This window comes from Magnolia sinica, chromosome 3 (genome assembly GCF_029962835.1).
Source record: "Magnolia sinica isolate HGM2019 chromosome 3, MsV1, whole genome shotgun sequence".
Taxonomy (NCBI): Eukaryota; Viridiplantae; Streptophyta; class Magnoliopsida; order Magnoliales; family Magnoliaceae; genus Magnolia; species Magnolia sinica.
The window spans coordinates 13,561,936-13,589,748 of record NC_080575.1 but is presented as its reverse complement, the minus strand read 5'-3'; the positions used below and the strand labels follow the sequence as shown (position 1 = coordinate 13,589,748).

The 27,813-nt window shown below is 39.9% G+C and overlaps 1 protein-coding gene across 1 annotated transcript; it reads right to left on the bottom strand.

Moving 5' to 3' along the window:
- Positions 1-1,542: 1,542 nt before the first annotated feature.
- Positions 1,543-19,289, bottom strand: LOC131239561 (small ubiquitin-related modifier 1-like). The gene is made up of 3 exons (XM_058237327.1): positions 19,071-19,289; positions 2,466-2,615; positions 1,543-1,969 (listed from the first exon to the last, which is right to left on the bottom strand). The coding sequence occupies exons 1-3, from the start codon at positions 19,152-19,154 to the stop codon at positions 1,892-1,894; spliced, it is 312 nt and encodes a 103-aa protein (XP_058093310.1). The 5' UTR covers positions 19,155-19,289; the 3' UTR covers positions 1,543-1,891.
- Between the last annotated feature and the right edge of the window lie 8,524 nt (positions 19,290-27,813).

Below are 27,813 nucleotides of genomic sequence, written 5' to 3'. Positions count from 1 at the left end.
TATTCGATCATCCTGGCCATTGAATGTTCTGCCTTTTCCTTTCGACAGTCAGGGCCCATGATATCAACTGTTCCAACGCGGCCTTTTTTCCTTCAACCATTTAATCGGTAGTCAAGATTTTTCCAATCTAGGGGACTTAATGATTCATAGACCATCCGCACTCGGGCCCTGTTCTAATCACTACACCATGCCAATGAAGCGATTGATACAAATGATGTTTTGCTCCAACAGCCATTTTTGGAAGAAAGAACGTGCAGCTTGCCACCTTTTAGAATGATCACATACACTCGTGCATGCCAGATGTTCCAGCTATGTGGGGCCCACCTATTACCTTTATGTGGAATCCAAACCATGCATCTGGTGCGCATTTGATGTTCAACTCAAAAGTACCAAAAACAATCCTGACCCAAACCCACAAGGAGCAACGCATTAGACACGCTAAAACATACATTTTCACACCCACGAGGGGGAGCGGATTAGGTGTGCCCTTCACGCCCAACAGCTTCAGCCCTGACGGAGGGGCCCCACCTTGATGCATGTATTGTATATCCACGCCAGATTCAAATCTCAAGCAGACCATCACCTTGATGTATGTATTGCACATCCACACCAGATTCAAATTTCAACTACACATCACAGGAAACAGTAGTGATTGACCATTAAAAACTTATACTGGGCCACAAGTTTTGGATGACCTTATCAACAGGTTGGGTGGCAAATAAAGCGAATAAACATTATACTGGGCCCTCGGAAGTTTTTTAATGGGTGTTCAATCACCATTGTTTCCCATGGCATGGTATGCCAGGGCTACACCTAATCCGCTCCCCACAGCAGCCACTCCATCTGCAAGTTTCAACGGTGAGCATCAACACCTTCATGGAGCGAGACGTGTAAACGGTACTCCCACAAGACACATCTTCAATGAAAAAACATGTTTTAGGGAACCATAGAAACATGTTTTGTTAGCAGTTTCAATGTTTTCACAACTGCTGGTGGCGGAATCAAAAGATACATCTTCAGTTCTAATGCTGGTGGTGGTGGAATTTTTTGAAAAAAGTGTCTTCACTTTCAAGAAAGACTTCAGCATTAGAAAAAATGCAACTTCGAATATGGAACTAAAAAACCTGTACCCAAATTAAGACCACACCATTCAAGATTACATTCAATAAGGCTCACATACATATACATGTGCCAACATGCCACATAGACACAATATCCAATCCATCCACCAGATTGGTCCAGCCTTCTACATGTCTTCCAAAAATAAACCAGTGTACAAGTCCCAAGCTGGAAACAGGCCTAAATGGTTAGAAAACTTCCAGCCAAGTTTTTCAGGACCTGTACAATTGTTTCCAGCAAACTATGGCCTCCCGACCAGTTGGATCAACCTGATTCTTGGGTTATGGCATTGATGTAGAGGTGTCATTCTGATGGATGGATTGGATCTCGGACCTATCATGCCATGATGGCACATGAGCAGCATGTGCCTTAGGTTTATTATACAGGTCTGCGGGCTTAGTAAAGCTACATGCTATATAACACGTCAAAACAAGATACATTGAAAATAAACATGAATATCTAATCAAGTTTCCAACAGCTAAGCAGTTGCCATATCACCCCAAAAAGGAAAACAATCACACCCACACAATTCGGTATGAAGGGTGATGAGCAGTTCCTCAAGAAGGAGATGACTTACCACTCACCATAACCATACATAACTTCTTTTAAAAAGAAAAAAGGCAACTGCGACTTCAGTATTTTATATATCCAAGTCTTCAGCAAATCCTTCTATACAGAGGCACGTCCTAGGAAAACAGAAAGTGTAGACTAATTAGGGCATAGTTTCTCCTCCTCTTCTCTACAGTTTCTTCTTTTGCATGCGCAATCCATCTCAGCCTACTACACTTCCATGGCCGCCACCAGTTTGATGCAGCATGGCATCAATCTCATCCCCATCCTCCATTTCAAGCTGTGCCCATGCAACACAAAAATCAAAATTACAAAAAAGCACACGAGGGGAAAAACCAGAGAATGGGAGTAAAACCTACTGGTATTTCAGGTTAGGAGGCACAATCTAGTAAATGGTACCAACCTACCAACCAACGATTCGTGCACTTTTGCAATGGATCTGGACCATCCAGTTAGCAGACATCCCACACTAGATGAGACATTATCTATATGTTGCCATAATTGGAACTCCAATAGAGACTAAAGCAGCAGTCAAGGGAGGAAAAGAAAACAGCTGATCAAATGGTTTGAAAAAGACATGCTGCATATCTATGGTTGGCTCATCCATGAGGTGGCCTACCAATCGGTTGGTATGGATTTTGGTTGCCACATTCATCAATCTGTGTTATAATGATGGTACCATTTAATGCCCACTAGACCTGCACCATATCCATGCTATTATTGATGAAGTTATCTGTACAACACCAGATAATACTTTTGAAGAGGAGAAGATTTACTTCATCTGGGGTCTGCTCTCCACGCAGGCGACGTCCATCAAATAAGAATGCAATGGAGTTGAAGTCCACTGACTGTCGGTCACAGTAAGCATTCATGAGCTTCCGCAGCTGGGTGCTGCGCTTGATCCTGAAAAACACCTCATTCCCATCCTACATCTCAAACATATAAGAAAAAATAAAAAAATTAGTGCCCAAATTACAAACCATGCAGTAGGTTCGAGGTAAGTTAAAATGCCTCCACGTGTCATTTTCTTTCTTGAACCTAAGGCTTAAATGAACGAGGCCCTTCAGCAAACATAACCGAGGTGATAGACCTAAGCCCCTAGTTGAACCACCTGACTAGACACTGAGAGTTTATCACTAATAGACAATGTGCACCAACCAATGTTTTATGGTGATGAGCTCTAATGGATCCACGTTCCACATAGTATCCCCATCGACTTTGGCACGATTTAAAGCATTGTACCTACTCTTTTCAAAGAAACTAAGAACAAAGAACCACCAACCACTTTGAACAAAAGGCTCTTCCTTGTCAGGGACATCCTGACAGTTTTAAGTTAAAATGCATGACCTCCTCCCCCTTTACAACCTGCCTGAACAGCTGAACCCTTCTTGACACAACATCACTGCTAGCATACAATCAGCAACAGACAACAAGAATTCATGGATGTGCATAAAACATAGCCCATAGTGCTTAAGAGTGCTCAGTTTCAACTAGAATGCATAGATTTGATCTATGACAGATTGCAAAGCATGATGGTCTGTCTAAGAATGACGAAATATTGCTTCTTTAAAGACCATGTGAGTGCATTTGAAATCTTGTTTCTTTGAAGAACACGCGAGTGCATCACTGCATCACTTCTGCGAGAGAAAACATAGCCCCACATCCTCCATCATCTGCCAATCATTGTATGTGAACCTCATTCAAGAGTAGACAAATTAAAAACATTATGATCAAGTGTACCTTCTATGTAGCGTATTTTCTTTTTCCTTGGCAACTAAATAACCCAACACCATACACAATGACCAACCATGTAGGAATCACGTATCAAATGCTTCCAACCAACAACTTGAACCATGTACGATCTACTAAATGGAATCCCTTATCCTTTTTTTTTTTTTTATAAGCAAGTAAACCTGCTTGGATTTCCTCCAATTGAACCATTTTTAGAATTTCATGAGCATACTTTCCCTGACATATAAAAATCTTATAATCAATCTAGTTTATCTTGATCCCAGGATAATATGTCATCATACCCATATCTAACATTGCAAATTCACAAACCATCACTTATCTCTATTATATATAGAGCAAGTGGCCAGGGGCATTTCCTTTTCCCCGCAATTAGTTTTCAAATAGTTGTGAACTTTAGGTTTTGAAAGGACATGGGAAGGAATTTTGAAGAGAGGTGTGGGTATTTAGGTAATTTGGATGTCTCTACATGCTTAGCAACCGGCTATTCAAATTTTACTCGCTCCATCTCATAAGTAGTGCCGATTTTACCTACTCTAGAGGCATTTCTACCATTTTAAATTTTTAATGCAAGTAACACATGAAGCCCATAACCTCACTCCTCTCTCTATGTATAGCCCACACCCTCCCCTCTCTGCATGTAGCATGCACCCACTATTTATGCAACCAACACCATGTCTATCTTGATGTGTTGCACGTGCCATAACCACCGCTCTCCAATTCTTGCAAATTGCTTCCCCTCTATGTGCATTACATGTGTGCCATACCCATCAACGTACCTCTCTCTCTCTCTCTCTCTCTCTCTCTCTCTCTCTCTCTCTCTCTCTCTCTTCAATTTCCCTCTCTGGTATCGGAAAAAGAAATCGGAAGCGGATTGGGTGATGTACCACACACCAGCTATATAGCTGCTATATGTACGTGTCATGCTAAGACAAGTGCTGACACTCCTCGAGCTTTGAGTTGCACGAACGGTTCAAAGGAGATCAAAGTTACATGGGCTCCACAGTGATGTATTTATTATATCTACACCGTTCATCTATTTTTAGAGATCATTTCAGAGCATTACCCAAAAAATGAATCATATCCAAAGATCGTCTGGACCACACCAAAAATAGCAATGGAGATAATGATTTTCACCGTTAAACAATTCGTAGGGCCCACCATAATGTTTATTTTCCATCCAATCCGTTCATAAGGTCAAAAAGACCAAATGAAGAGGAAAAAGTAATTTCATATTGATCCAAAACTTTTGTGATCCCAAAAAGGGTTTCAATGGTAGACGTTCAATCCCCCACTGCTTTTTGCAGTGCGGTCCACTTGATAATTAGATCTGTATTATTTTTCATGTCAAGCCTTAAGCTCGTCAAATGAATGGACGGTTTGGATATAACACATACCTCATTATCACACCCACAGGACTTGCTGACGTCAATACAGCAGCTATATAGGTGTAGTACAAGTCACGCGATACGCTGTTATCGCTCCACGTGCCGCGTGGGCCCCACCATGATGTATGTATTTTATCCATGCCATCCATCCATTTTGCCACATCATTTTAGGTCATGATCCAAAAAATTAGTAAGATCCAAATCTCAGGTGGACCACATCATAGGAAACAGTGGTTATAGAATGCTCACCATTAAAATTTTCAAAATTTCTTAGGGTCAACTGTAATGTTTATTTTCCATATAACCTGTTAATTGGGTCACATTAACGTGGATGAAGGGAAAACACACATGTCAGCTTGATCTAAAACTTTTGTAGCCCCCAATAAATTTTTAATGGTAGTCGTTTAATTATTGTTGTTTCTTATGGTGCGGTCCACCTGAGCTTTGGATATGCCTTATTTTTGGGCTCATGCCCTAAAATTATTTGGCAAAATGGATGGATGGCGTGGATATAACACATTCATCACGGGTGGGGCCCAAAAAACTTTGACACTCGTGTGCTACACTTCACAATTCGAGTCCCGCCAAATACGGGCCCTTAAAAAATTGTACATGAGACATGTATTAACTTAAAATTTACCAATTAAATTATGGACTGTAGTTGTTAACTCTCAATGCCAAAATCAAATTGTTTGAATAGTTTTAATTGTTAATTTGTAGATGCTTATTTTTTAAAATAGGGCCTTTTGATTTTTTTCATGATTCACTATCCAATAAATGTCCACCAATTCATAAGTGGGATAACGCTAATAAATTGCATGAATTTGAGGTTGATTTGGGGCATGGATTGGTCCTCCAAGTCAGTCCCAAATTGGCAACGCTATCTACCTGAATTTAATTTGATTTTTTTAAAGAACTATTGCGAGAAATGATATTAAATTGTTAAGTATATAAATTATATATTTAGAAAATTAAATATATGAATTTAGTAGTCAAATTCAGATTATCTGGTTCTTAAATTCATCAAACAGTCCGATACAACTTCTCACCAAAGAGTGGACCATTACACCACCATAAACATGTTCCAATTTATAAATGAATGCATATTTGGAATGCTTAGAATATTCCGGATTTAATCCATATTTTTTTATATTTTTTTGGCCAAAAAAAAAAAAATATTACACCGTTACGTGCCGTTACGCCCCCGTATCGCCATTACACCCCCATATCTGTATCGGTATCGGAGGGCACCGTTACGCCAACTGATACCGATATGGAATACATTGACCATGGCCCAATCGTTTCCTTGATTGGAAGATCTCAACCACTAATCCTTACACCTTTGGGTGTTGCGTCCACACTACATGACATGGGTGCTTCTTCTGCCGACTCAAGTGACATCAACTACATCCATCAATTTTGCAAGCTCACAATAGGGCATAAGCCTAAAAACTAGGCAAAACGAAAACTAAGGTGGGCCACCCCACAGGAATTGGTGGGGGATGGAAACGCCCGCCACTAATACATTCATGGAGCCCGATGCGATGACTCTATGACATCCACTCCATCCATCAATTTCACCAACTCACAGTAGGGCATGAGCCCCAAAACTGGGCAAAACACAAACTCATGTGTGGGCCACCCCATAAGGAAACCATGGCGGATGGAAACGCACACCGTCGATACCTTCATTAGGCCCACCATTATCTCTACGTTCCATCCAAACCGTTCATAAGGTGATGCCCAAAAGGATGGAGCAAAAACTCAAATATCAACCTCATCCAAAACATCTACAAATCCTGCTAAAGTTTCAATTGTATGCATTCGATCTCATAGTTTCCTGCTGTGTGGCGCACCTGAATTTTAGATCTTTCTAGTTTTTCGGCCCACGTCGTACATGGACTAGCAAAACTGATGGATGAAGTGGAAGTGATGAGGATTAAGGACGTACCAATGGGCCCCGCCGAACTTTACCATACCCAGTTTAGTGCCTACCAAGTGCAGTGGGGTAAAACTATGTAAAAATTGGGGCAAAATTGTCTTTTTAGTTGCTAATGCCGCTCTTCATTGACAATCTATGAGTCAAAAGTCAAAACTAGCAGATTTTTCGAATGTATGTCTAAAAGAAAAGCAGTTTTTATAAATATTTTTAAAGTTGACTTTGTTTGGCCAATAAACCAAATAGCAGGTGAGTATAAAGAAAAATCCCTAAAAAAATATGAGCCAATGCAAGTATACCAAGCTCTCAAAGCTTATTTCAAGCCATAAAGTCTCTTTCAAGTTGGTACACCAAGTGATCGTGCCCCTTTTTAACTTAACTAGCAGGTTGCTCAATATAAATCTTCTCTTCAAGAATGCCATTTAAGAAAGCCAATTTCACATCCACTTTATTGATTTCCCCATAAATGTGCCACTAAAGCAACCAGCATTCTAACTAATTTATTTCTCGCAACAGGAGCAAAAACATCATGATAATCAATATAAGGTTCCTATTAGTAGCTTTTCACCATAGGCATTGCTTTGTCTCGATCCATCTACATTGCACTCGTTCTCGTAAACCCACATTATGCTAATTGCTTTATGCCCCTTTAGAAGTCAACTCCCACTAGTGGGTATGGCACATGCAATGCAAATGGAGATACAAAGGGAGAGAGGGAAAGGGGAAGAATGATTAGATAGCTATCATGATATTGGGCGGGAATGGGAGTGAGCCGGTGTGGTAGAGAGAGTGAGGGCAACGGCAATATGTGCAGCTACTCGCATCAAAATTTTAAAATGCAAAATTACCCATCTAGCAGGTAAAATCAGCCATGCTCAATGTGCAGTGCGGATAAAATCTGAATTGTAGGTTGCAAAGCATGCTAAGACATCCAAATACCTAAATACCCCTCGTTATATTCAAAATCCCTTCCAATGTCCCTTTAAAATCCAAAGTTGACGAATTTTAAAAGATCTAATTGTGTGAGTAAAATTGTCCTTGACTACTTGTGTTATACATTGTGTTACTCGTATTATACATAGTAGAGACATGTCATTTTCTGAATTACTTTGATTCTAAACTCCCACACCGATTTCTTTGTCCATGGCTTTTATCCACTTTCAGCTCTTAACTGCTACTACAAATTAGCCATACCTTTAAGCATCACCCTGTTCCCCTACCTATCAACGATTAGGATCTTTTATTTCCACCTCCTTCATTGCTAAGTGATACTTACTCTGCCATGATCATGGTCACAACCACAACCAATCTATTGATCTCCTCCTTTCATGATTGGAATTACAGACTATTGACAATGGAGCAATGGCATCCTTGACTTCCTCAATATCACATATTACGTGCTTACATCACTGACGTATTTTTATTTTATTTTTTTGAGAGAGAGGGAGATAACTGAAGTTTATTAAAAAGCCGCAGAAGGCGGAAAGAATACAACAAAGCTAAATAAGAACCAGGAGAATAAATCAGCATCAATTGCTGATTTTAACATCACTGATGTCTTTTCCATTTGCACATAACTAATTCATAAGATAAACCATTTTGCCAAAAAAAAAATGGCACTTGTTCCAATATCATCCATCTTTAAACCATTGAATTCTACATGAGTGTCTAGATTCTTACTTTTTCAATTCATCTATGCATCTATAACTCCTCCAAGAGATCTCATGCTACATCCGCCATTGTAGCTCTTGATATTCTATTGAACATCAATCTAGCCATTGTTCACCAAACCCATGACTCTTAAGATTTGTAGAGGACCTTCATTTGGATGGTCTTATGATCATGATTCTTCTCATAAAACCTTGGGAATTCCAGTTGAACCATTTCATTGATGACCAAGATTCGCATCGACAAAACAAACTTGAATCAATCAAACAATAAGCAGAGCTTTCCACCACAGCTCTAATACCACTTGCTGGCTCATTTTCATGAACCCACAACACAAAGAAATGGAGAAGACTCTAACCTTGCACAAATCAAGGTGATAAAACATGGGGACAATTTAGAAGAACAAAATCCAACTTCACATTTCAATAGCAATATTCATCGCCAAAAAACAATTTTATACATGTATGTGTGTATGCATATGCGTAGAATCTCTGTTCAAGCCCATGATAAGGTCATTGATTCTTTTCTATACTAGAGATGCAAGTATAAATCTGGCACGTTGAATTTCATTGTTAGCGCATTGCATTAGCAATGTACAATCACTATTCAAGCCATCATAAGGTATAGTATCGGGGTTGGCAACATAGTTACCTTTCGGAAAGACATGGATGATAGGTAGAGAAATTTGCGTGTGGTATTTACTTCCTCGTTCACGGAACATCCAATAAGGAATCTTTTCCATGAAGATGCATATGGTAGGATCGAAGGGGAAATGGTGCTATGTCCAACCTTCCATGGAAATCAAAAGGAGGATGATATATACTCTTACAGCTTATCAATGTCCTTGACAATATACCAGATTGTGTTGTATGATAGAGAGTTTGGTGTGGAAATTATTAGAAGTTTCTTGTCCAATTTATTTTACATGGACTTAAAGGATGAGGAAGATCTTAAATCTAGAACTAAAGATCCATTCAGGTTTTGGGTTGATTGTTTCCACCCATAGTTTTTGATGGATTGGTGCCAAGGAATGCCAAAACGGTTGCGTATCGGCCGTTACGGCCGATACGTAACGGTAACGGTACACACCGTTACCCGATTCGGGGCCAAAACGGCCGATTCCCGTTTTTGTACCCGTATCGGCCGATACGGGCCCGATACGGGCGTAACGGCCGTTACGGGCGTAACGGTCACCCGTAACGGTCAGCGCCGTAACGGTCGAAAAACGGCCATTTTTTTTTGCATTTTAAGGTCCGTTTTTGATGTTTTTTCGAAATTTCTTGCTTCCAAACTCCTCCTCACTCCTTCTACTGCTAATTTCGACCAACCTTGGGTGAATATTTGAGGAAAAAACACATTATATTGGCGGATTTTGTTGAATCAAAGCTTGGTGGGCCATTTTTCATAAATTTGTCAAAAATAGGTATTTATACTTTTTTTAATATGTTTTGCTGTTTTAATTATCTCATATGATGTGTTAATCATAGTAGAACATGTTAATATGCATTTTACAGATTTGGGGTGCCATTTAATATTTTTTAATATTTTTTTCTATTTACGCATGAATTTTGCCCCTTTTTTTAAAATTCAAAAAATCAATTTTTAATGATTGTTTTGCTGTTTTAATCACTCCATATGATGTGTTAATCATAGTAGAACATGTTAATGTGCATTTTACAGATTTGGGGACCCATTTTATATATTTAGGATAATATTGTGTATTTACGCATGAATTTTGCCCCTTTTTTTTAAAATTCAAAAAATCAATTTTTAATGATTGTTTTGCTGTTTTAATCACTCCATATGATGTGTTAATCATAGTAGAACATGTTAATGTGCATTTTACAGATTTGGGGACCCATTTAATATTTTTTTAATTTTTTTTTTTATTTACGCATGAATTTTGCCCCTTTTTTTTAAAATTCAAAAAATCAATTTTTAATGATTGTTTTGCTGTTTTAATCACTCCATATGATGTGTTAATCATAGTAGAACATGTTAATGTGCATTTTACAGATTTGGGGTCCCATTTTATATTTTTTAAATATTTTTTTCTATTTACGCATGAATTTTGCCCCTTTTTTTAAAAATTCGAAAAATCAATTTTTAATGATTTTTTTGCTGTTTTAATCACTCCATATGATGTGTTAATCATAGTAGAACATGTTAATGTGCATTTTACAGATTTGGGGTCCCATTTTATATTTTTTAAATATTTTTTTCTATTTACGCATGAATTTTGCTCCTTTTTTTTAAAATTCGAAAAATCAATTTTTAATGATTGTTTTGCTGTTTTAATCACTCCATATGATGTGTTAATCATAGTAGAACATGTTAATGTGCATTTTACAGATTTGGGGTCCCATTTTATATTTTTAAATATTTTTTTCTATTTACGCATGAATTTTGTCCCTTTTTTTAAAAATTCGAAAAATCAATTTTTAATGGTTGTATTACTGTTTTAATCATGCCATATGATGTGTTAATCATAGTAGAATATGTTAATGTGCATTTTACAGATTTGGGGTGCCATTTTATAATTTTTTAATATTTTTTTCTATTTACGCATTAATTATGGCCCTTCTTTTTTAAATTTAAAAAATAATTTTTTAATGATTGTTTTACTATTTTAATCATGCCATGTGATATGTTAATCATAGTAGAACATGATAATGTGTATTTTACAGATTTGGGGTGTCATTTTATAATTTTTTTCTATTTTCGAATTAGTGACTTTATGTTTTTATTTGCTTATATTGGACAGGTTTTGCCTTGGAGCTTCTTAGGGTTTAGTTAGAATATAAAACCATCTTTATTAACATAGGTCATACACTCATACTCAAATCTAATTATCTAGTGTCTACCTAAGCCTAAAGAAATGTCTGGATCTGGCCAACAACAAGTTAGTGATGATATTGGATGGCAACATTGTGAGAGGGTTGGTGGTACTAGGCACCAAATTAAGTGCAAGTATTGTGATAGACTAGTGACTGGTGGAATTACCCGTCTCAAACAACATTTGGCACATCGAAAGGGTCAAGTTGCGCCATGTAGTAGAGTACCGAAAGAGATAATGCTTTTAATGCAAGCTAGTCTGGATGAGTCGAAGGGTAAACGTGCTGCTGTACAAAAGAAGAAAGATGATATTTTGGATGCAGCTCGACAGGAAGTGTTTGGTCCTGAATATATGGGCATTCGTGATGAAGATATTATTGATTCTGACGAAGATTCAGATCGAGAACTTACTATAGCTAGGAGAGAGAGCTTGCGTCTAGCTCGTGAAGAGGAAGAACGTCGCCGCATGTTTGGCACGCAAGGGTCAGTGCGTGATACAGGGGGGGGGAGTGGGAGTGGGAGTGCGACTGGAAGTGCAACTGCTTCTGCAGGTGGGGGTGGGGGACCTGGGGGTGGGAGTGGGGGGGGTAGGTTTGGTGGGTTACGACGTATGTTTGGGAGCCGACGACAGACATCTTCACATGATGCCCCTATACGTTTGGATGAAGAAGTAAATGAGCCTAGGAGACCCTCTATTGATCCAATCCTATTTAGGAAAGAATCAACTAAACAAAAGAAGATAAAACAAATGTGGAGTAGGACTTCCGTTGAGAAATTAGGTAGAGCAGCAGCAAAGTTATTTATACATGCCAACATACCTCCTAACGCAGCCAATTCTCCATATTGGCGGGTGGTAATTGATGCAGCAGCAGAAGTAGGTGAAGGAATAAAAGCTCCCACGGCTAAGGAGATTAGGGGGAAATGGACAGATGCAGAGTATGCGGATGTGAAAGCATACGTGGCTACCTTTAAACCTGTATGGCAAGCCAGAGGATGCACAATCATGTGTGATGGTTGGACTGGCCCAACCAGACACAGCATGATCAACTTCATGGTATACTGCCACTTAGGAACTATATACCACAAGTCAATTGATGCCTCAGAGGCAACAAAAAATTCTACTTATATTAATGGACTAATGGATAAAGTTGTGGACGAGATTGGAGAGGAGAATATAGTGCAGATTGTGACAGATAATGAAGCAACATATAAGCTTGCAGGACATATGTTGATGGATAAGAGAAAACATCTTTTTTGGTCACCATGTGCTGCCCATTGTATTGATCTTATATTGGGAGATATTGGGAAGAAGAAGAATGTTAAGGAAATGGTCAAAAGGGCAAGGGAAGTGACGACGTTTATTTACAACCATAATCAAATAGTTGCAATAATGAGAAAGTTTACGAAAGGACGAGAGTTGTTGAGGCCTGCGGCGACTAGATTCGCAACAAACTTTATAGCATTAGAGAGTTTATTCCAGCATAGAGAAGAGTTGAGTGAGATGTTCGCCTCCCGAGAATGGCTCAACACAAAACATGGGAAGAAGACATCAGGAATACCGGTCGAAGTTGTGAACACCATACGGGACAACAAATATTGGAAGAAGGTCAAGGCGATCCTAAAGGTGATGGAGCCACTAATGAGGGTACTCCGTCTTGTTGAATCCGATGAAGCACCTACCATGGGCTTCATATATGATGCCATGGATAAGGTAAAGCTTGCAATTCAACGTGATTGTAGAAGTTGGCAGACTTATTGGAAGATGATCGACAAGAGATGGACAAACCAACTCCATCACGATCTTCATGCAGCAGGTTACTACCTAAATCCTAGGTATAGATATGCCCAATCATTTGTTGCGGATGATGAAGTTCGTGTCGGGCTAAAAAATGTGATAAAGAGATTAGAGCCTGACTTAGATCTGCAAATAAAGGCATTAAATGAATTAGATACATTTGGAAATCGCCTTGGTAGCTTTGGAGATGCTCTTGCACAGCATGCAGTATCTAGATTGCAACCGGCCGAATGGTGGATTAATTTCGGAGAGAGTACGAAGGCTCTCCAAAAAATTGCAGTAAAAGTTTTGAGCCAGACAACATCTTCCTCTAGCTGCGAAAGGAATTGGAGTTGTTTTGCGCTCATTCATTCAAAGAATAGGAATAGATTGCAGACTAGAACATTAGATAGACTTGTCTTCATGCACTACAATATAAAACTAAGAATGCGACGACATCATAGGAGCATTACAGTTGCTGATGACGGAAACTACTGTCCAATAAACTTGGATAATATTTATGATGAGGATGACCCACTTCTACCTTGGTTGGAAACAAGGGAAAAGCAAATTGAAGAGGATAGTGAAGAATTGGAAATTGATGACCCAGAAATACGCAGAGCGCAACAAGAGAGTCGTGCAGATGTGTTGGACCCAGTAAGAGGGGCAGTTTATGCCACGTACAGATACGGCTCAAGATCAACAAAAGAGTATGAGCAGTGGTAGCGTGACCGTGTCGGATGAAGACGATGACCCCCCTGCCCCTGGTGCTGACACTTCTGGTGTTGCTCAGTGCCCTATACAGCCGTCTACAGATCACGATGTCTATGAACATCGACACGAGGTCGGACTTATGAGTGTACCGAGTCACGATACAGCCAGCAGGAGGTGGGTACATCTAGTGGTGCACCGGGTTCGAGAGGTTCGGAACATCAGCAGGCTCATGGTCTTGGTTATTATGATGGATATTCTTATGGTGAATTGAATTATGATGGTTATACTGAGCCTGTTCCATCACATTCATGTTGGAGTAGCCCTCCTGATCAATATCCATATGATTATAGATATCCAGATCCAAATCCAAGTTACTCATCACAGCAGACGCACTCTCAATCTCAAGATTCTCAACAGCCTGAGTATGGGCACCAGTATGGCTATTCGACGAGCACTGGTGGATATCCTTATTCCGGGTCAGAGTCGTTGCCTAGTCAGGATCAGTCATTCTCTAGTTTCGTTGATCTAGTATTTCCTTCTGGCACTGGATATTATGGATATGTAGCACCTACACCTATTGGACAGCCTCAGCCTGATGGTGACGATGACGATGATGTGGAGGTCGAGCAACCACAAAAAAGCAGATTTTCATTTTGGTGGTGACTTGTGAGTATATATTTGTGTTAAGGTAAGTATTTGTTGCAGCAGACAGCTCACAACAGTATTATTGCAAGAAGCCATGCACACACTTGACACTGCCGAACTTGTATTTAAAATAGCTCCCCTGACAACCAATCAAGTAATCCTTAATCAAGTTGCAGGGGAGTATATCAGACACTACTAATTATTTTTTTTAATATTCTTGACTTGAGGATGACAGGTCATAGACAGGAATTACACTATCACAGTCACGTGCATGGTGCACCACACTGCACAGGACCACAGGTATGTTCGAGAAATTCCTCAAAAATAATTGCAAACACCTGATGTAAGATATTTTCATTTTACATTCATTCTAATATATCTATCATTGATAGTAGATAGTTAGAAAATTAAATATATGATCAAATTCAGGTTATCTGGTTCATAAATTCATCAGACAGTCCGATACAACTTCTCACCAAAGAGTGGACCGTTACACCACCATAAACATGTTCCAATTTATAAATGAATGCATATTTGGAATGCTTAGAATATTCTGGATTTAATCCATATTTTTTTGGCAAAAAAAAAATTTTGCGCCGTTACGGGCCGTTACGCCCCCGTATCACCGTTACGCCCCCGTATCCGTATCGGTTTTGGAGGACACCGTTACGCCAACCGATACCGATACGGGATACCTTGATTGGTGCCCAATCAGATGCTCTCAGAAAATATAATGCAGAATAAAAGCCATCAATTTTCCAATAGATGCATGATCACTTACATGTAGACATAGTAAATCACTTAATGCTACACTATCCTTTCTCCTTCCAATTCGAGGAATCCTCCAACCATGTTGACATTAAGATTGGAGTATGAATTGCTATGTTGGTGGAGCATGTTTTCCAGAAGAAGCATCTTGCTATAGCAGGAATTTATTTAAAAGAACAACAGATATTGAATGATGAGGAAGAGCCTAAATCTAGGACTAGGATTGGTGCCCAATAAATCCTCTCAAAAGATAAAATGCAAAATAAAGGCCATCCATTTTCCAATAAATGCATGATCATTTACATGTAGACATAGTAAATCACTTAATTATATACTATCCTCTCCTTCCAATTCGGGGAATCCTCCAACCATTTTGGCATAACATTGTGGTACCAATCGCAATGTTGGTGGAGCATCTTTCCTAAAGTTAGAAGCATCTTGTTGTAGTGGGCATTTATTTAAAGGAACATCAGAATATTGAATGAAAAAGCAGCAATGTACAAATTGCGGCTAACCAAACTAAGGGGGCGTCATCAAAGTAGAGAAACCCCACCAGGGAATGAATAGTATCATAAATGAGTTGCTTCATCTCTAATTCTCAATTGGCTAGCAATCTTGAGGTGGGGAACTAAGAATGAAGGAATTATTAAAAGACAGATTACACCAATAAGTGGTGTCCTAAAATAAAATAGAACTTTGGAAACTATTGCAGCAATCCAGCAAGGGGAGGGTCTAATAAGAAACTATGAGGGAAACATACTCAAGGCTTGCTAATGCAAGGGCATTTTCACACCGGGCTCGAGTGGGGTTGCTTGTGGGTTGCGGCGGCACACTCGGGGTAGGCGACCCGTGTGAGGCAGGTGGCTCGTGTGTGGCGGGTGACTCATGTGAGGCGGTACCCATGTGATTTGGGGCCCACGCGAGGGGTTTGGCCGAGGTCCTAACCCATGAGATGTGGGGCCTGGGCCATGAGATAAGTGGATTAATTTGTCATGCTCTATCAGTTCGAGCTTTTAGAGCAAGTGGCTAATTGCCCCACATCAAAGTGGTATCAAAGCGGGAGGTCTCCTATTCGAGACTCCTCATCGGGGTGATTAATGCAGGGGGCATTTTCACACCGGGCTCAAGTGGGGTTGCCTATGGGATGTAGGGGCACACTCGAGGCGAGTGGCTCGTGTGAGGCGGTACTCATGTGATTTGGGGCCCACAAGGGGGGTTCAGCCGAGGTCTTAACCCATGAGATATAGGGCCTAGGCTATGAGATAAGGGGATTAATTTGTCATGCTCTATCAGTTTGAGCTTTTAGAGCAAGTGGTTAATTGTCCCGCATCACTTGCTAGATCCAAATGGTTCCAAATATTTAGCTTCTTCAAGGAATTTGAATTTTCAATTCTCTTTGCTTGGGGCTCTACTAACCTAACTACACTTCATGAATGGGATTCCACAAGTAAAGAAAACATTACAATAACCTTGGTGGTTGGCTGACATTAGGAAGGAGATACGTGGCCAATGCAATAGTTTGGAGTACTCCACATTCCACATCCATATTGGGGAAGTCGCATATTATCTAGATGAGGAAGACAGTTTGATGCGGACATCAGAGTGCACTAGCGTCGCCGTAGGAGAGCCCCAAGCCCTGGCCCAACCCAGCCCACACTTTATTTGGGTGATCACTACTTGGGCCTGGCCCGTGGGCCACTTTAAAGACCCCATGTACATAGGATGTGCATCATGAAGGGCCCAGACTAGGAGGATGCACATGTGCCGCATTATTTGGAGTGACAGGATAGTTTTTTAGAGTTTTTGTTGAGATCCGACCGTTGGATCGCGTCCGACCACAAGTCCTTTTTCAGTTTTTAGTGTCCATTTATGTTTTGTTGATTTTCTGCACATTTTGGTTGGTTTGGATTTCTTAGTGGGCCCCTACTTTGCTAGATTTTAAAAGGGGCAAGTTGATCATTTTACTTTTAAATGTAAAAACCAGAGTTTATAGGGGGGAAAAGTCCAACCCTAGGGGGATGAAGAGTACATGTTTGTTTTCTAAAGATAAGCCTTTCTTTCTTCCATGCGACATGGAAGAACCCTCCATGAGACTTGGAGCAAGGTAGTGAGATTCCATCTTTTTGTGGGCGTGCGACTCGCTCACGTGTTGATCTTCTGCAAGGTATGGTCTTTCCTTCTCCTTCTACTCCTTTAAAAAAACCTTTTTGATCTTATCTAGTCTAAATCCTTCAATCCATTGTGCCCAAAACCTCGACACCCCATGTTCCTGCCTCCCACATAAAACCTACCCTAGACCCTCTCCCAATTTCCTCCCACAACCCTCAATTCCCAAATCACAGATTTATCCCACCCCATATCCCACGTGATCTTCATCTCCTCTAAACATAGTTTATGTGGTAAATGAGTACGGTAAATTCTATGTGTATATGAATCTGCCCATGAGTATTTTGTTGATATTTTGTGCTAAGGGATTATTCTAACAACCTTGACATCCTGCGATTTAATCTTTATATGAATGTGTGCATGTGGGGATGATTTCTAATGAAATGACATGCATTTTTGCTTGCTGAAATTACTGTTTGGTGAATTGTTCTGCTGAAATTATTGTTTAGTGGGCTTGGCCCATAACCAGTATGCTTTGAATTGTCCTTTGAATAATCTCCTGTGAAACATGACATCCACACATGTATCCTACATCACAGTTTCAAAAGCAAGCTGGCACTTGGTTTTTTATGAATAGAAGCTAGTGGTTTCTTTCCAATAGTTTAGGCTAAGCTGAGATTCTTCAATATTCTACTATCCTTAGCAGCTAGCAGCCTGTATGTGTCTTAGCCAGCCAATGTGTCCCATTTCTCCCTTTGGTTTCTTTTCCCTTCTAATAAAATTTCAGTTATTGCTTCAAAAACAAAAGGAGAGAGAGAGGTCCATGACTAACACATTAGCGCCTAGTATCACTATCATAGCTCATTCTGATGGGAGCATCAAACACTAAAAATACAAATGAACCAGCCAATATACCTTTTTCCACGTATGATTCAAACAAATCTCAATGAAAAGTTGACAAAATTACAATCTAAACAGAACTCAAATCTCTGATATCCAAAAGCAACAGAAGTCAAAAGCATCAATCAGCTTATACCACCAACAAGCCATAGATACAATGGCAGGGTCCAACCATCTGATGATTGAATCGAAGCATAAGAAGGGGGAAATATATAAGGCTGACCATACCAAAGGGTATTTTTGTTCAGCCAGCTATCTTATAGGTTGGGCCATAATGCATTCTAGTGGGATCCACCATGATCTCGTCATGACCCCAAAAATCTACCTCACCAGAAAATCCAACCCATACAGCCAGTGGGTACAGGTATAGATAACCAAAACGCCAGCCCCGTCTCACAGTTTACAGGCTTAACAAAAATGCCATTCTTTATGGTTAGTCAGGATATGGGTTTTTTCTTCTATCTTGTCCAACCCAACAATGGTACATGTGGGGCCCACCCTTAGGAACTTCAGCCATTCATCAGGTGGGCCATTCAAAGAAAGGAACATATCCCAGTACCTCCCCGATCAGACGATCCTATCTCCTGCAAATGGATAGAAACCCAATGATGGAGATTTTTTGGGGTAATCCCATATCAACAACGGCGCTCAACATATAAACAGTGAAACAAAAGGCGGACCGCTTCGTTGTGCCAAGCAAGACTCGATGGAAGATTTGCGTGCTTCCACCAAAGAAATCAAATACAGCAAAGAAAAAAATCGCATTGCAGATAAACTATCGGATTCAATAACGATCAGAACACCAGATTTTTTGAAAAAAATTCAAAATATACAAAGAGAGAGGAAGAGAGAGTGACTGAGAGAGAGATTTTTTTCAAAAAAAAAAAACCCTAACCTGGCCTTTAACCTTGAGATTGATATGAGCGGACTGATCCGCTGGCTTCTTATCTTCTTCCTGAGTACCAGCAGCTCCCGACATTCTCAGATCTTCAATTCAATCCCCCTGCTTTCCTTCTTCTGGCCTTCTTTCTAGGGTTTTTAGGGCTTTTCTTCTCCCTGAAATAGTTCCGAATACGAGGAAGAGGAAGAGGGAGAGAGAGCGGGGCAGGCAGGACGCAACGTAGGATCGAAAGTACTTAAATAGCCCTTGCCTTTCCAAGGGACTTGTTATAGCTACTCGCGCGAGTAGCGCTTTCGTGATACATGAGGTTTGGTGGACATCCCGACGCATGCGTACGTGGGGACCCGGTTTGGCTGCTGAACCCTACGCTCTGTGGGCCACACCTTAACGTATGTATCATCCACGCCGTCCATCCATTTTTCCAAATCACTTTAGTATGATATCCCAAATATGAGGCAGATCCAAAGCTAAATTGGACCACACCACAGGAAACAGTGGCGATTGAAAGCATATAATTGAAACCTTCTCGGGCCCACGAGGTTTTGGATGTATGTGTTTTCCTTTCGTCTAGAGAGATGTGACTTTCTGAACAGGTTGGATGCAGATAAACATTGCGATGGGCGTTAAAGAAGATTCCAACGGTAATCGTTCAAATTCCATTGTGTGGTCCACTTGAGCTTTTGAGCTGCATAATTTTTAGCACAATGCCCTAAAATAAGCTGGAAAATGGATAAACGGTGGGATTAAACAAATCAATCACCGTGGGACCACAGAGCTTTTCCACCAGCTGGCTGGTGTAGGGTCACCGGCCAATTCGCGCCCCATAGGTTGGGACTTTAGCCATTTCATCTGGGTACTGGTCAGTGATCCAAACCGTTTATATGATGGGATTCATCCTTTTGATGTATGCCCAAAAAAATTCAGATTAAAATATTTCAAATCAAGACCGTCCATATTCAAAGAAAAAAGAGTCGAAGTATCGTATGGTTGCCTATACCACACCTAAGGTGAGGTCCATCACATAAACGGTTTGGATCAGTGAAGGATGACCCTAGATCCAAAGCCCAAAGTCCCAGGTACGATACAGCAATACCTCTGGATTCCTTACTGACTGTGATGCAGGAAGTAATTAACGGTCGTTAATTCAATAAAAAATATTCGACTGATCAAAGGCTATTATTATGTAACCAGTCTAGATTTTTGCATATAATAAATTTATAGTGGGTCCCACTATTGGACCTGTTTGTATTCTAGTAAAGAATGCCACGTATACATAGAGGAGCCTTGTGTGCATCGTAGCCACAGCGCACTCGCGTGTACGAAGGCAGGGAGGGGATTGTGTAGCGCGGTCGTATGCGCGGTAGCTAGGACACGGGTGGGGCTCGTTGTAATTATGACATTCGGATGGAATGTATCTCAAATCCAAACCGAAGAAATAGTGGGGCCCACTTTAGATAGATTAAAAACCAAAATGTACTGGGAAATAAAGATGCTAACTGCTTGATCGGTTGATATCTGATTGAGTAGTTAACGGTCCATATTAGACAAACCAATGATGCCGGATAATCATACTTCCGGATTGTCCAATAAGAACTTATTTTGTGCACATACTAATATCCAGTGGTTCCAGCTATTTAGACGGTTCTGATTTTCCATACACGTGTACGGTAGGGATCCGGACATATATTTCAAGTACGCTCTATCTAGAGTCGCTTCGGAAGATTGAACCCTCAAGATGGTAGAGCCATCTCTCTATGGCATGACTTTCTACATGATTCATCAATCGGGACCGTTCATCTAGTGTGCCCTACCATGGATGACGCTAATTTCGAAATTTACATCGATTGGACAAACTTAATGTCAGTTTCCTGCACTGCATATCAACCCATTAATCTTTTCCGTTTTCTACCGTTGCTTTCAAGGTCAATCATCGTACGGCTATGATCATCAGAGATTTACATATTTTGAACCACGTTCGATCCATAGTATAGTTTATTACATGGACGGTCTGAATGACAAATCACACTGCATCATGTGTACCCTGGAGTGGTGGCTCTGCCATTTTCGTGTTGTACCCGCTCTGAAGCACCATCTACAATGTGTTTCCTGTGTTGAAGATCCTGATCGTTCATCAGGTGCGCCCTGGTTGAGATCTGCAGCGGCCCAATGAATTAACGGTCAGTGAACCGCGCGTGGGAGAGTGACTACGAATCGATACTCTCGGTTCAGCCACTGAACACCTCGCTTTCCAAGGACCTACTTCTAGAAAATTCGATTTGATAGAATTTGGAATCCGGCTTAAAGGGGAAAAAGTTGCTGATTCGATATAGTGACGTAGGGAATCGGATGAACGGCTCGCAGTAGACGTTGGTTGATCTGACGGTGTAAGATTCTGATGGGGGGGATCATGTGGCAGGAATGCGGCGAGATGGCTTTTTCTGGCTTTTGGAGCCGGACAGGGACTTCCAAAGCGCATCAAACGTGAAAATAAAATAAAATAAGCTAATTTTTTATGCGAATAATTATATGATACTCGGTTGCGTGTGGCGCTTGATACACATGCACTCAGAAATTGTCCACGTCCCATATATTTGATAAAGTTAAACCGACTAAATTGTGGAACCCACTGTAGCTGAGTCATGGTACCAAAATCAGTATGGTTGAACAATCCTAACTTCTGATTCGTAAATACTTGTTCGTGGAAGTTGGGCCATTGGATATGTTTCATTTCTAGCCGTCTATTAATGTTTACCATCTAATAGTTCGATAATATAAAAAAATGAGTGCAATTTATTGCTGATGCTATATCTAAACTGAGAGTTTTAATTTGGATAGTTTAATTTTATTTAATTGTATGCGACGTGTTTAATTTCTAAGTGCCTGCGCATGGACCCTCACACTGCCAGAGTATCAAAGTTTTCTCATTTGTTATTGATTTGTTGGATTCTTCCTTATCCGTTGGATGGTGGGCCAGGCTAGAAAGTGGCCCATAGTACTTTATAGCCACACAACTTGCACGTGTATTGCAGCCATCATGCGGGGGTTCTTGTTTAGGGCATGTTTGGATTCACGTTTTGGTTGTATTGTATTGTATCCGGTACTGTTCATGTATTAGTTGGGCGATATTCAGAATACATCCAGCTGGGAGACGTGCCACTAACTAATGTTTGGATAGGACGTATTACTTTAGTATGTATGCAATTTCATGTCAGATCAATATTTGGAAACGATCGGATAAGAGTCACACGATGTATATACGTGCGTGTAGTAGGGCTCACTCATTGTTCCATTGAATGATCTGAGCCCTTCATTCACTTCAGAGGATGGGCATTACCCTTGCGCAGGTGTCCTTTCGTTTCTATGCAAACTATTGCAGAATCTTAACCGTTAAACATGAAATGGACGGCAGAGTAAACACCCTCATGGGCCACGCTGATTTCACTTCAAAAGCACTCCCTTCCAGATGGTTTTTCGTCCTAAATCCAATGGATGGAGTAGATTTTTCAAGAAGCTTCAATAAGTATGCCACCAAACTTCACAGAATCGACGTACGTCGACTCTGTTGCGAAACAGAGGTTCCGTCTTTTCGTTGTGGGCCACCATCATGCAATGAAAGGTGGATCTAAACCGTTCATCAGGTAGAGGGAGAAAAACCCATCAAAAACATGTTGACCTTTCATGGTCATGTACTTCCTCATGATCGCTACAATGATCAAAAGAAGACCGTTCGGCTGTTGTTTCAGCTTGATTGTCTCAGTAGGCCACATCATCGGATGATCAAACTCACCATTCATGGTTTAAATCTCGAGAGGAAGATGATGGACGGTGTGGATTTGTCAAAAGACGAAAGTACAAGGCATTACCAGCAACACGGTGAAAGAAGAAAATGTTTTCTTCCTGTTTACGTCTGACAGAACGTCCAGCCGGTTGCGCGGTACAATCTCATTGATGATCCAAAGTGGTTCTCGGGCATATTCGCGCGCGTTGAATGCGTCACCCGCCGTTCGTTTCCAAACAAGGGACATATCCCATCAACCCTACTAATACAATACTATACACTCGAAACCGTGAATCCAAACACGCCCTTAAAGGGTACGCGGTTTGTGTAGTGAGGAGCTCATCAGGACATAGAGGTGTGGATAATCCGTGGGGTCCACCGTGATGTATGTATTTTATCCATGCCGTCCATCCATTTTTTCAGATCATTTTAGGGCATTATCCCAAAATTAAAGTATATTCAAACCTCATGTGGACCACACTATAGAAAACAGTAAGGACGATGACATCCACAGTTAAAACCTTGCTGGAGCTTACAGTAGTGTTTATTTATCATCTAACATGTTCATGAGATGATACATACCTGGATAAAAGTAAAAACAAATATTAGGTTGATCAAAAACTTCTCTGGCCCTCAAGAAGCTTTCAATGGTAGGTGTTCAATTTCCACAGTTTCTTGTGGTGTGGTTCACTTGACCTTTGAATATGTTTCTATTTTAGGTTCATGCCATAAATTGAGATGAAAAAACAGATGGATGGATCGGGTCATAAAAATACATCACAGTGGGCCCCACAGAGTACCTACACTAGTCTGTTGTGTGGTTAGCTCCTCCCTACACAATCCCCGTCTATTACAAGGAATGCTCCGCTAAAGAGAAAATTACCACTGTAGACCCCAACTTTTATCCAGCGTCTTTTGGGATCTAAAACTTACCTTCCTAACTTAGACCTTGCATGCACGGACAAAGCATTTGAGGACAAAAATACCCATGCGTACAAAGTCTAAGTTGGGGTATTTTGCAAGTCTATATGTGTAAAGTCTAAGTTGGGGTATACTCGTACGCAGGGGTATTTTCATCCTCAAATGCTCTATTTGTACATGCAAAGTCTAAGTTGAGAAGGTAAGTTTTGGATCCTCCATCATGCATACATACCGTTCACACGCGGCATGCATGCATCAAATACATCACAACCACACACATGCACCAAATACACCATTCACACACACCTTTCACACATGGCATGCATGCATCAAATACATCACATGTACAGATGTGGCACACATATGGCACACGTGTAGTGCATAACATGTGCAATAAATAAAGCAATGTGGAACAAGTGCTTTGAATGGCAAAACAAAAGTAAAACTTAGAAAAACGTTAAGAGATTAAAGGCTCTCTTTCACCCACATGTGTGAAAGTAGCTTATAAAAAAGGAGGCATGAGAGAGATCATGTATTGTGAAATTGTGAAATGTGGAATGTGTTGTGAGGTGAGGTGAGGTGAGGTAGGGAAGTGAGGAGAGAGAGATGAGAGAGAGAGAGATTAAAAATAAAAAACAAAAAGGAGAGGTTGCTTGCTAGTCATTCACGTTGGAAAGTGAGGAGAGAGAGGAGAAAAAAAAAAAAGAGGAAAGAAAAAGGAAGAAAAAAGGGGGAGTTTTATATTTTTTTAAAGGTGAGTATCTCTTAGTTGATATATATATATATATATATATATTTGTTTGTTCACTTGTACCTATAATTAATCTTTGCCATCTTATAATTTTTTTTATCTGATGTAATTACTTACCATGCTTCCTAAAAATATTATTTAAAAATTTTTATTACATCGGTTGTCATTATTTTAATATGCCTTAAGTCGAGTTTTATATTGTCTTATTGTTAATCCTACATTAAAAATCTATTTTTTGCATTTTGACTTGTTGTTGGAATTATAATCTTGAGTTTATATATTTTTAGATGTAATAAAGCACGTTGCATGTTTATTGTTATTATTATTATTATTTGTAAAACTTTAATCAAAATCTAATATATTACGTTACATGTTTATTCTTTTCGTATAACTTTTATCATGTATGGACAATTTATATTGATTAAAAATTTTATTTTTAGTTCGATAAATTATGTACATTAAGTATTATGGATTGATCGAAGAATAACGTTCATTGAAGATTTTTAGAAATATTTAATTAATGAAATATTAAAATCATGCATCATTAAAATAGTTATGAAACATTAGAAATTAAGTGGGGCGATTAAGTCTTCTGTGTTGAAAATTCCTAAAGCATAAATAATTGGGGCGATCAAGACCCTTAGGTTGAAAGTCTCAGAATCCCAACTGGTGTCTCTTGGAACCTCTAACGTACCCTTTGAGTGGGTGAGCATATCAGGTTTGCAAAAGGTTCCTACAATCAGGTTCGATAAGGTAGTAGTCTGACCAGCTAACGTACAAACAGGTCCCTCACCAAGTGCCCTTTGGATGGGTGAGCATGTCATGCAAGACATTCCTATTGCTAGGCTATGTGTTACATTGGCGCGATTGTTGGCTAACTGGCGTAAACTGGCCCTGGTGTTAAAAAGAATAAACCGTACTTGTTATTGTGGATTTTAGTATAGTTGATTTCATTCATTCATTTTTCTTTGAATTTACATTTTAAAAAATCTTGTTTATTAATCTCTTCATACGTTACTTTACCTAAATAGGTATTGTATATTTTAGTATATTCTATTCAGATTATATGATATTATTTTTTTAAATTGTGTTGAGATTTCTCACTAGGCTTCGCAGCTTACTCTATTCGGATTTTAAAATTTTAGGAATAGGATCTTATAGAGGTGCTTAAAGAGATTTTATTTTATTTATTTTGTTTCTTTAGCATTTTTTAAATAAGTGTAATGAGCATTAAATATAGTATAATAGTATGGAGATGACATAAGTTTGGAGATACCCTTGAATAATCGGAATATGGATATTTTATTCTTCTTTAAATAAATGTTTAATTATTTAATTTTTCGGATTGTTATATTTTATGAATGAGATCATTTTGTCAATATACGTGTGGATTAAGAAATATAAACCTACAAAACATAAGTCATGCCTTCAGGTACGGAATCGGGGTCGGATATATACACATGTGTCCGATTTTGGGACGTGACAGATTGGTAGAAGCTTAGGTTTAGAATCATTGAGGACCTAGGGTTTTACTTGAAAACTTAGTCACTTTGAAAATTATGATATATCCACTACGAGTATTGTTGTGATCAAAACTTAACTTGTATTATTGTTTTTTAGTGATCCACGCTTATATGATATCTAAAGCTTGTTGTTTGATTTAAAACATGTCTGAGAGCTGGCATGGAGATAAAGGTAGAGGTAGAGCTAGTCATGTAACAGCCACATCGGGGTCCACCAAAAGTGGCCAGTCACTTGATGGGGTCTTCCGTGCTTTAGGCGACATGGCAGTCATTCTTAGATAGTGCATTCGCCGCCATAATAAACGAACTGCCCAAGTTGTGCAGGATGGCGTTGAGGGTTTAATAGAGAAATTTAAGAGATTGAAGCTGCGTGCTTTCGAGGGTTTGTCGGACCCCATGGAGGCAGAAAAGTGAAAAAAGCAAATAGAGAAAATATTCACTGTTCTAGGATGTGATGAGAAGAAGAAGGTCACACTTGCAATTTTCATATTAAAAAGAGAGGTCGACCACTAGTAGGAGATAATTGCTAGAACAATTGAAGAAGAGACAGCATGGACATGGGATATGTTTTGTGAAACGTTCAATTAGAAATACTTTCCTGAGTTTCTACGGGAACAAAAAACAGAAGAATTCATAAGCTTAAAATAGGGAGAGATGACCGTAGGCCAATATGAGTTCAAATTTGTTGAACAATCTCGTTTTGCCCCATATATGATTTAGTATGAAGCTCACAAAGCTAAAAAGTTTGGGCGGGGTCTGACAAAGTCAATTCGTAACAAGTTAACACCACTTAAGCTTAGATTGTATGTCGATGTAGTAGAGCGAGCTCTAATGATAGAGCGATATAATGAAGAATTCTGAAAAAAGTCGTAACCAGAAGAGAGAAGTAAAGAACAATGCTAGGGTTGCACTGAATACATCTCAAGCACAGGGCGATGCTTCCAAGAAGCTAAAGATGACAATAGCAAACACCTTACCTCCTGCCTAGCCAACGAACAGATTTATAGGTAAATGTTATAAATGTGGAATGGAGAGTCACTCCGCTCATTTTTGTAGACGACTGCCTCAGCAACCTTATTATTAGGCACCTCAGCAGATGCACTCAAGACCTCAGCCATAGTATTAAGCACCGCAACTACAGTACTAAAGACCTCCATATTAGGAAGCACCAGAACAATATCAGAGACATCCGTAGCAAAGACCCCCTCAACAGCAACAACGCCCACAACAACAACACCACCAGCCGATGTAGAAAGGCCAGGCTTCTCGATAGCCAGCCTAGGGTCGTGTGTTCGCCATAGTATCACCAGACGTAAATGCTAATAGAGGAGTGGTGGAAGGTACAATAATTAGCTATTCCTCACCCGCACAAGTTTTATTTGATTCAGGAGCTACGCATTCTTTTATTTCTACTCTTTTCGTACATACATTGGGTCTATCTCCTGAACTCCTGGATAAAAATTTAGTAATTGTTACACCAATAGGAAGCTCCATAGTGATAAATCAGATATGTAGATCTTACCCTATCATGGTTGGAGATAGAGGTGGGCATCGAGTCGAGTCGGACCGGATTGGGCCCAACTCGACTCGGTCCAAAGTTTTTAGTACCCGACCCGAACTCGATCCGATCCGGGACTAAGTCTGGGTCCCCTTACTCGATCCGATCTGTTGTATTGTTGGCCTGACTCAAACCGAGTTCGACTCGGTCCGAGAAATCGAGTCAGATCGGGTTATATACGGTTCGGATCGAATATTCTTGACCTT

What these genes read in the sequence shown, in the direction of transcription:
- LOC131239561 (XM_058237327.1), bottom strand. Translation starts at nt 19,154, where the DNA reads ATGTCGGGAGCTGCTGGTACTCAGGAAGAAGATAAGAAGCCAGCGGAT. An exon ending in ATCTCAAGGTTAAAGGCCAG is followed by an intron (nt 2,616 to 19,070) that starts GTTAGGGTTTTT and finishes TTTGAGATGTAG; the next exon opens with GATGGGAATGAGGTGTTTTT. An exon ending in GAGAGCAGACCCCAGATGAA is followed by an intron (nt 1,970 to 2,465) that starts GTAAATCTTCTC and finishes GCATGGGCACAG; the next exon opens with CTTGAAATGGAGGATGGGGA.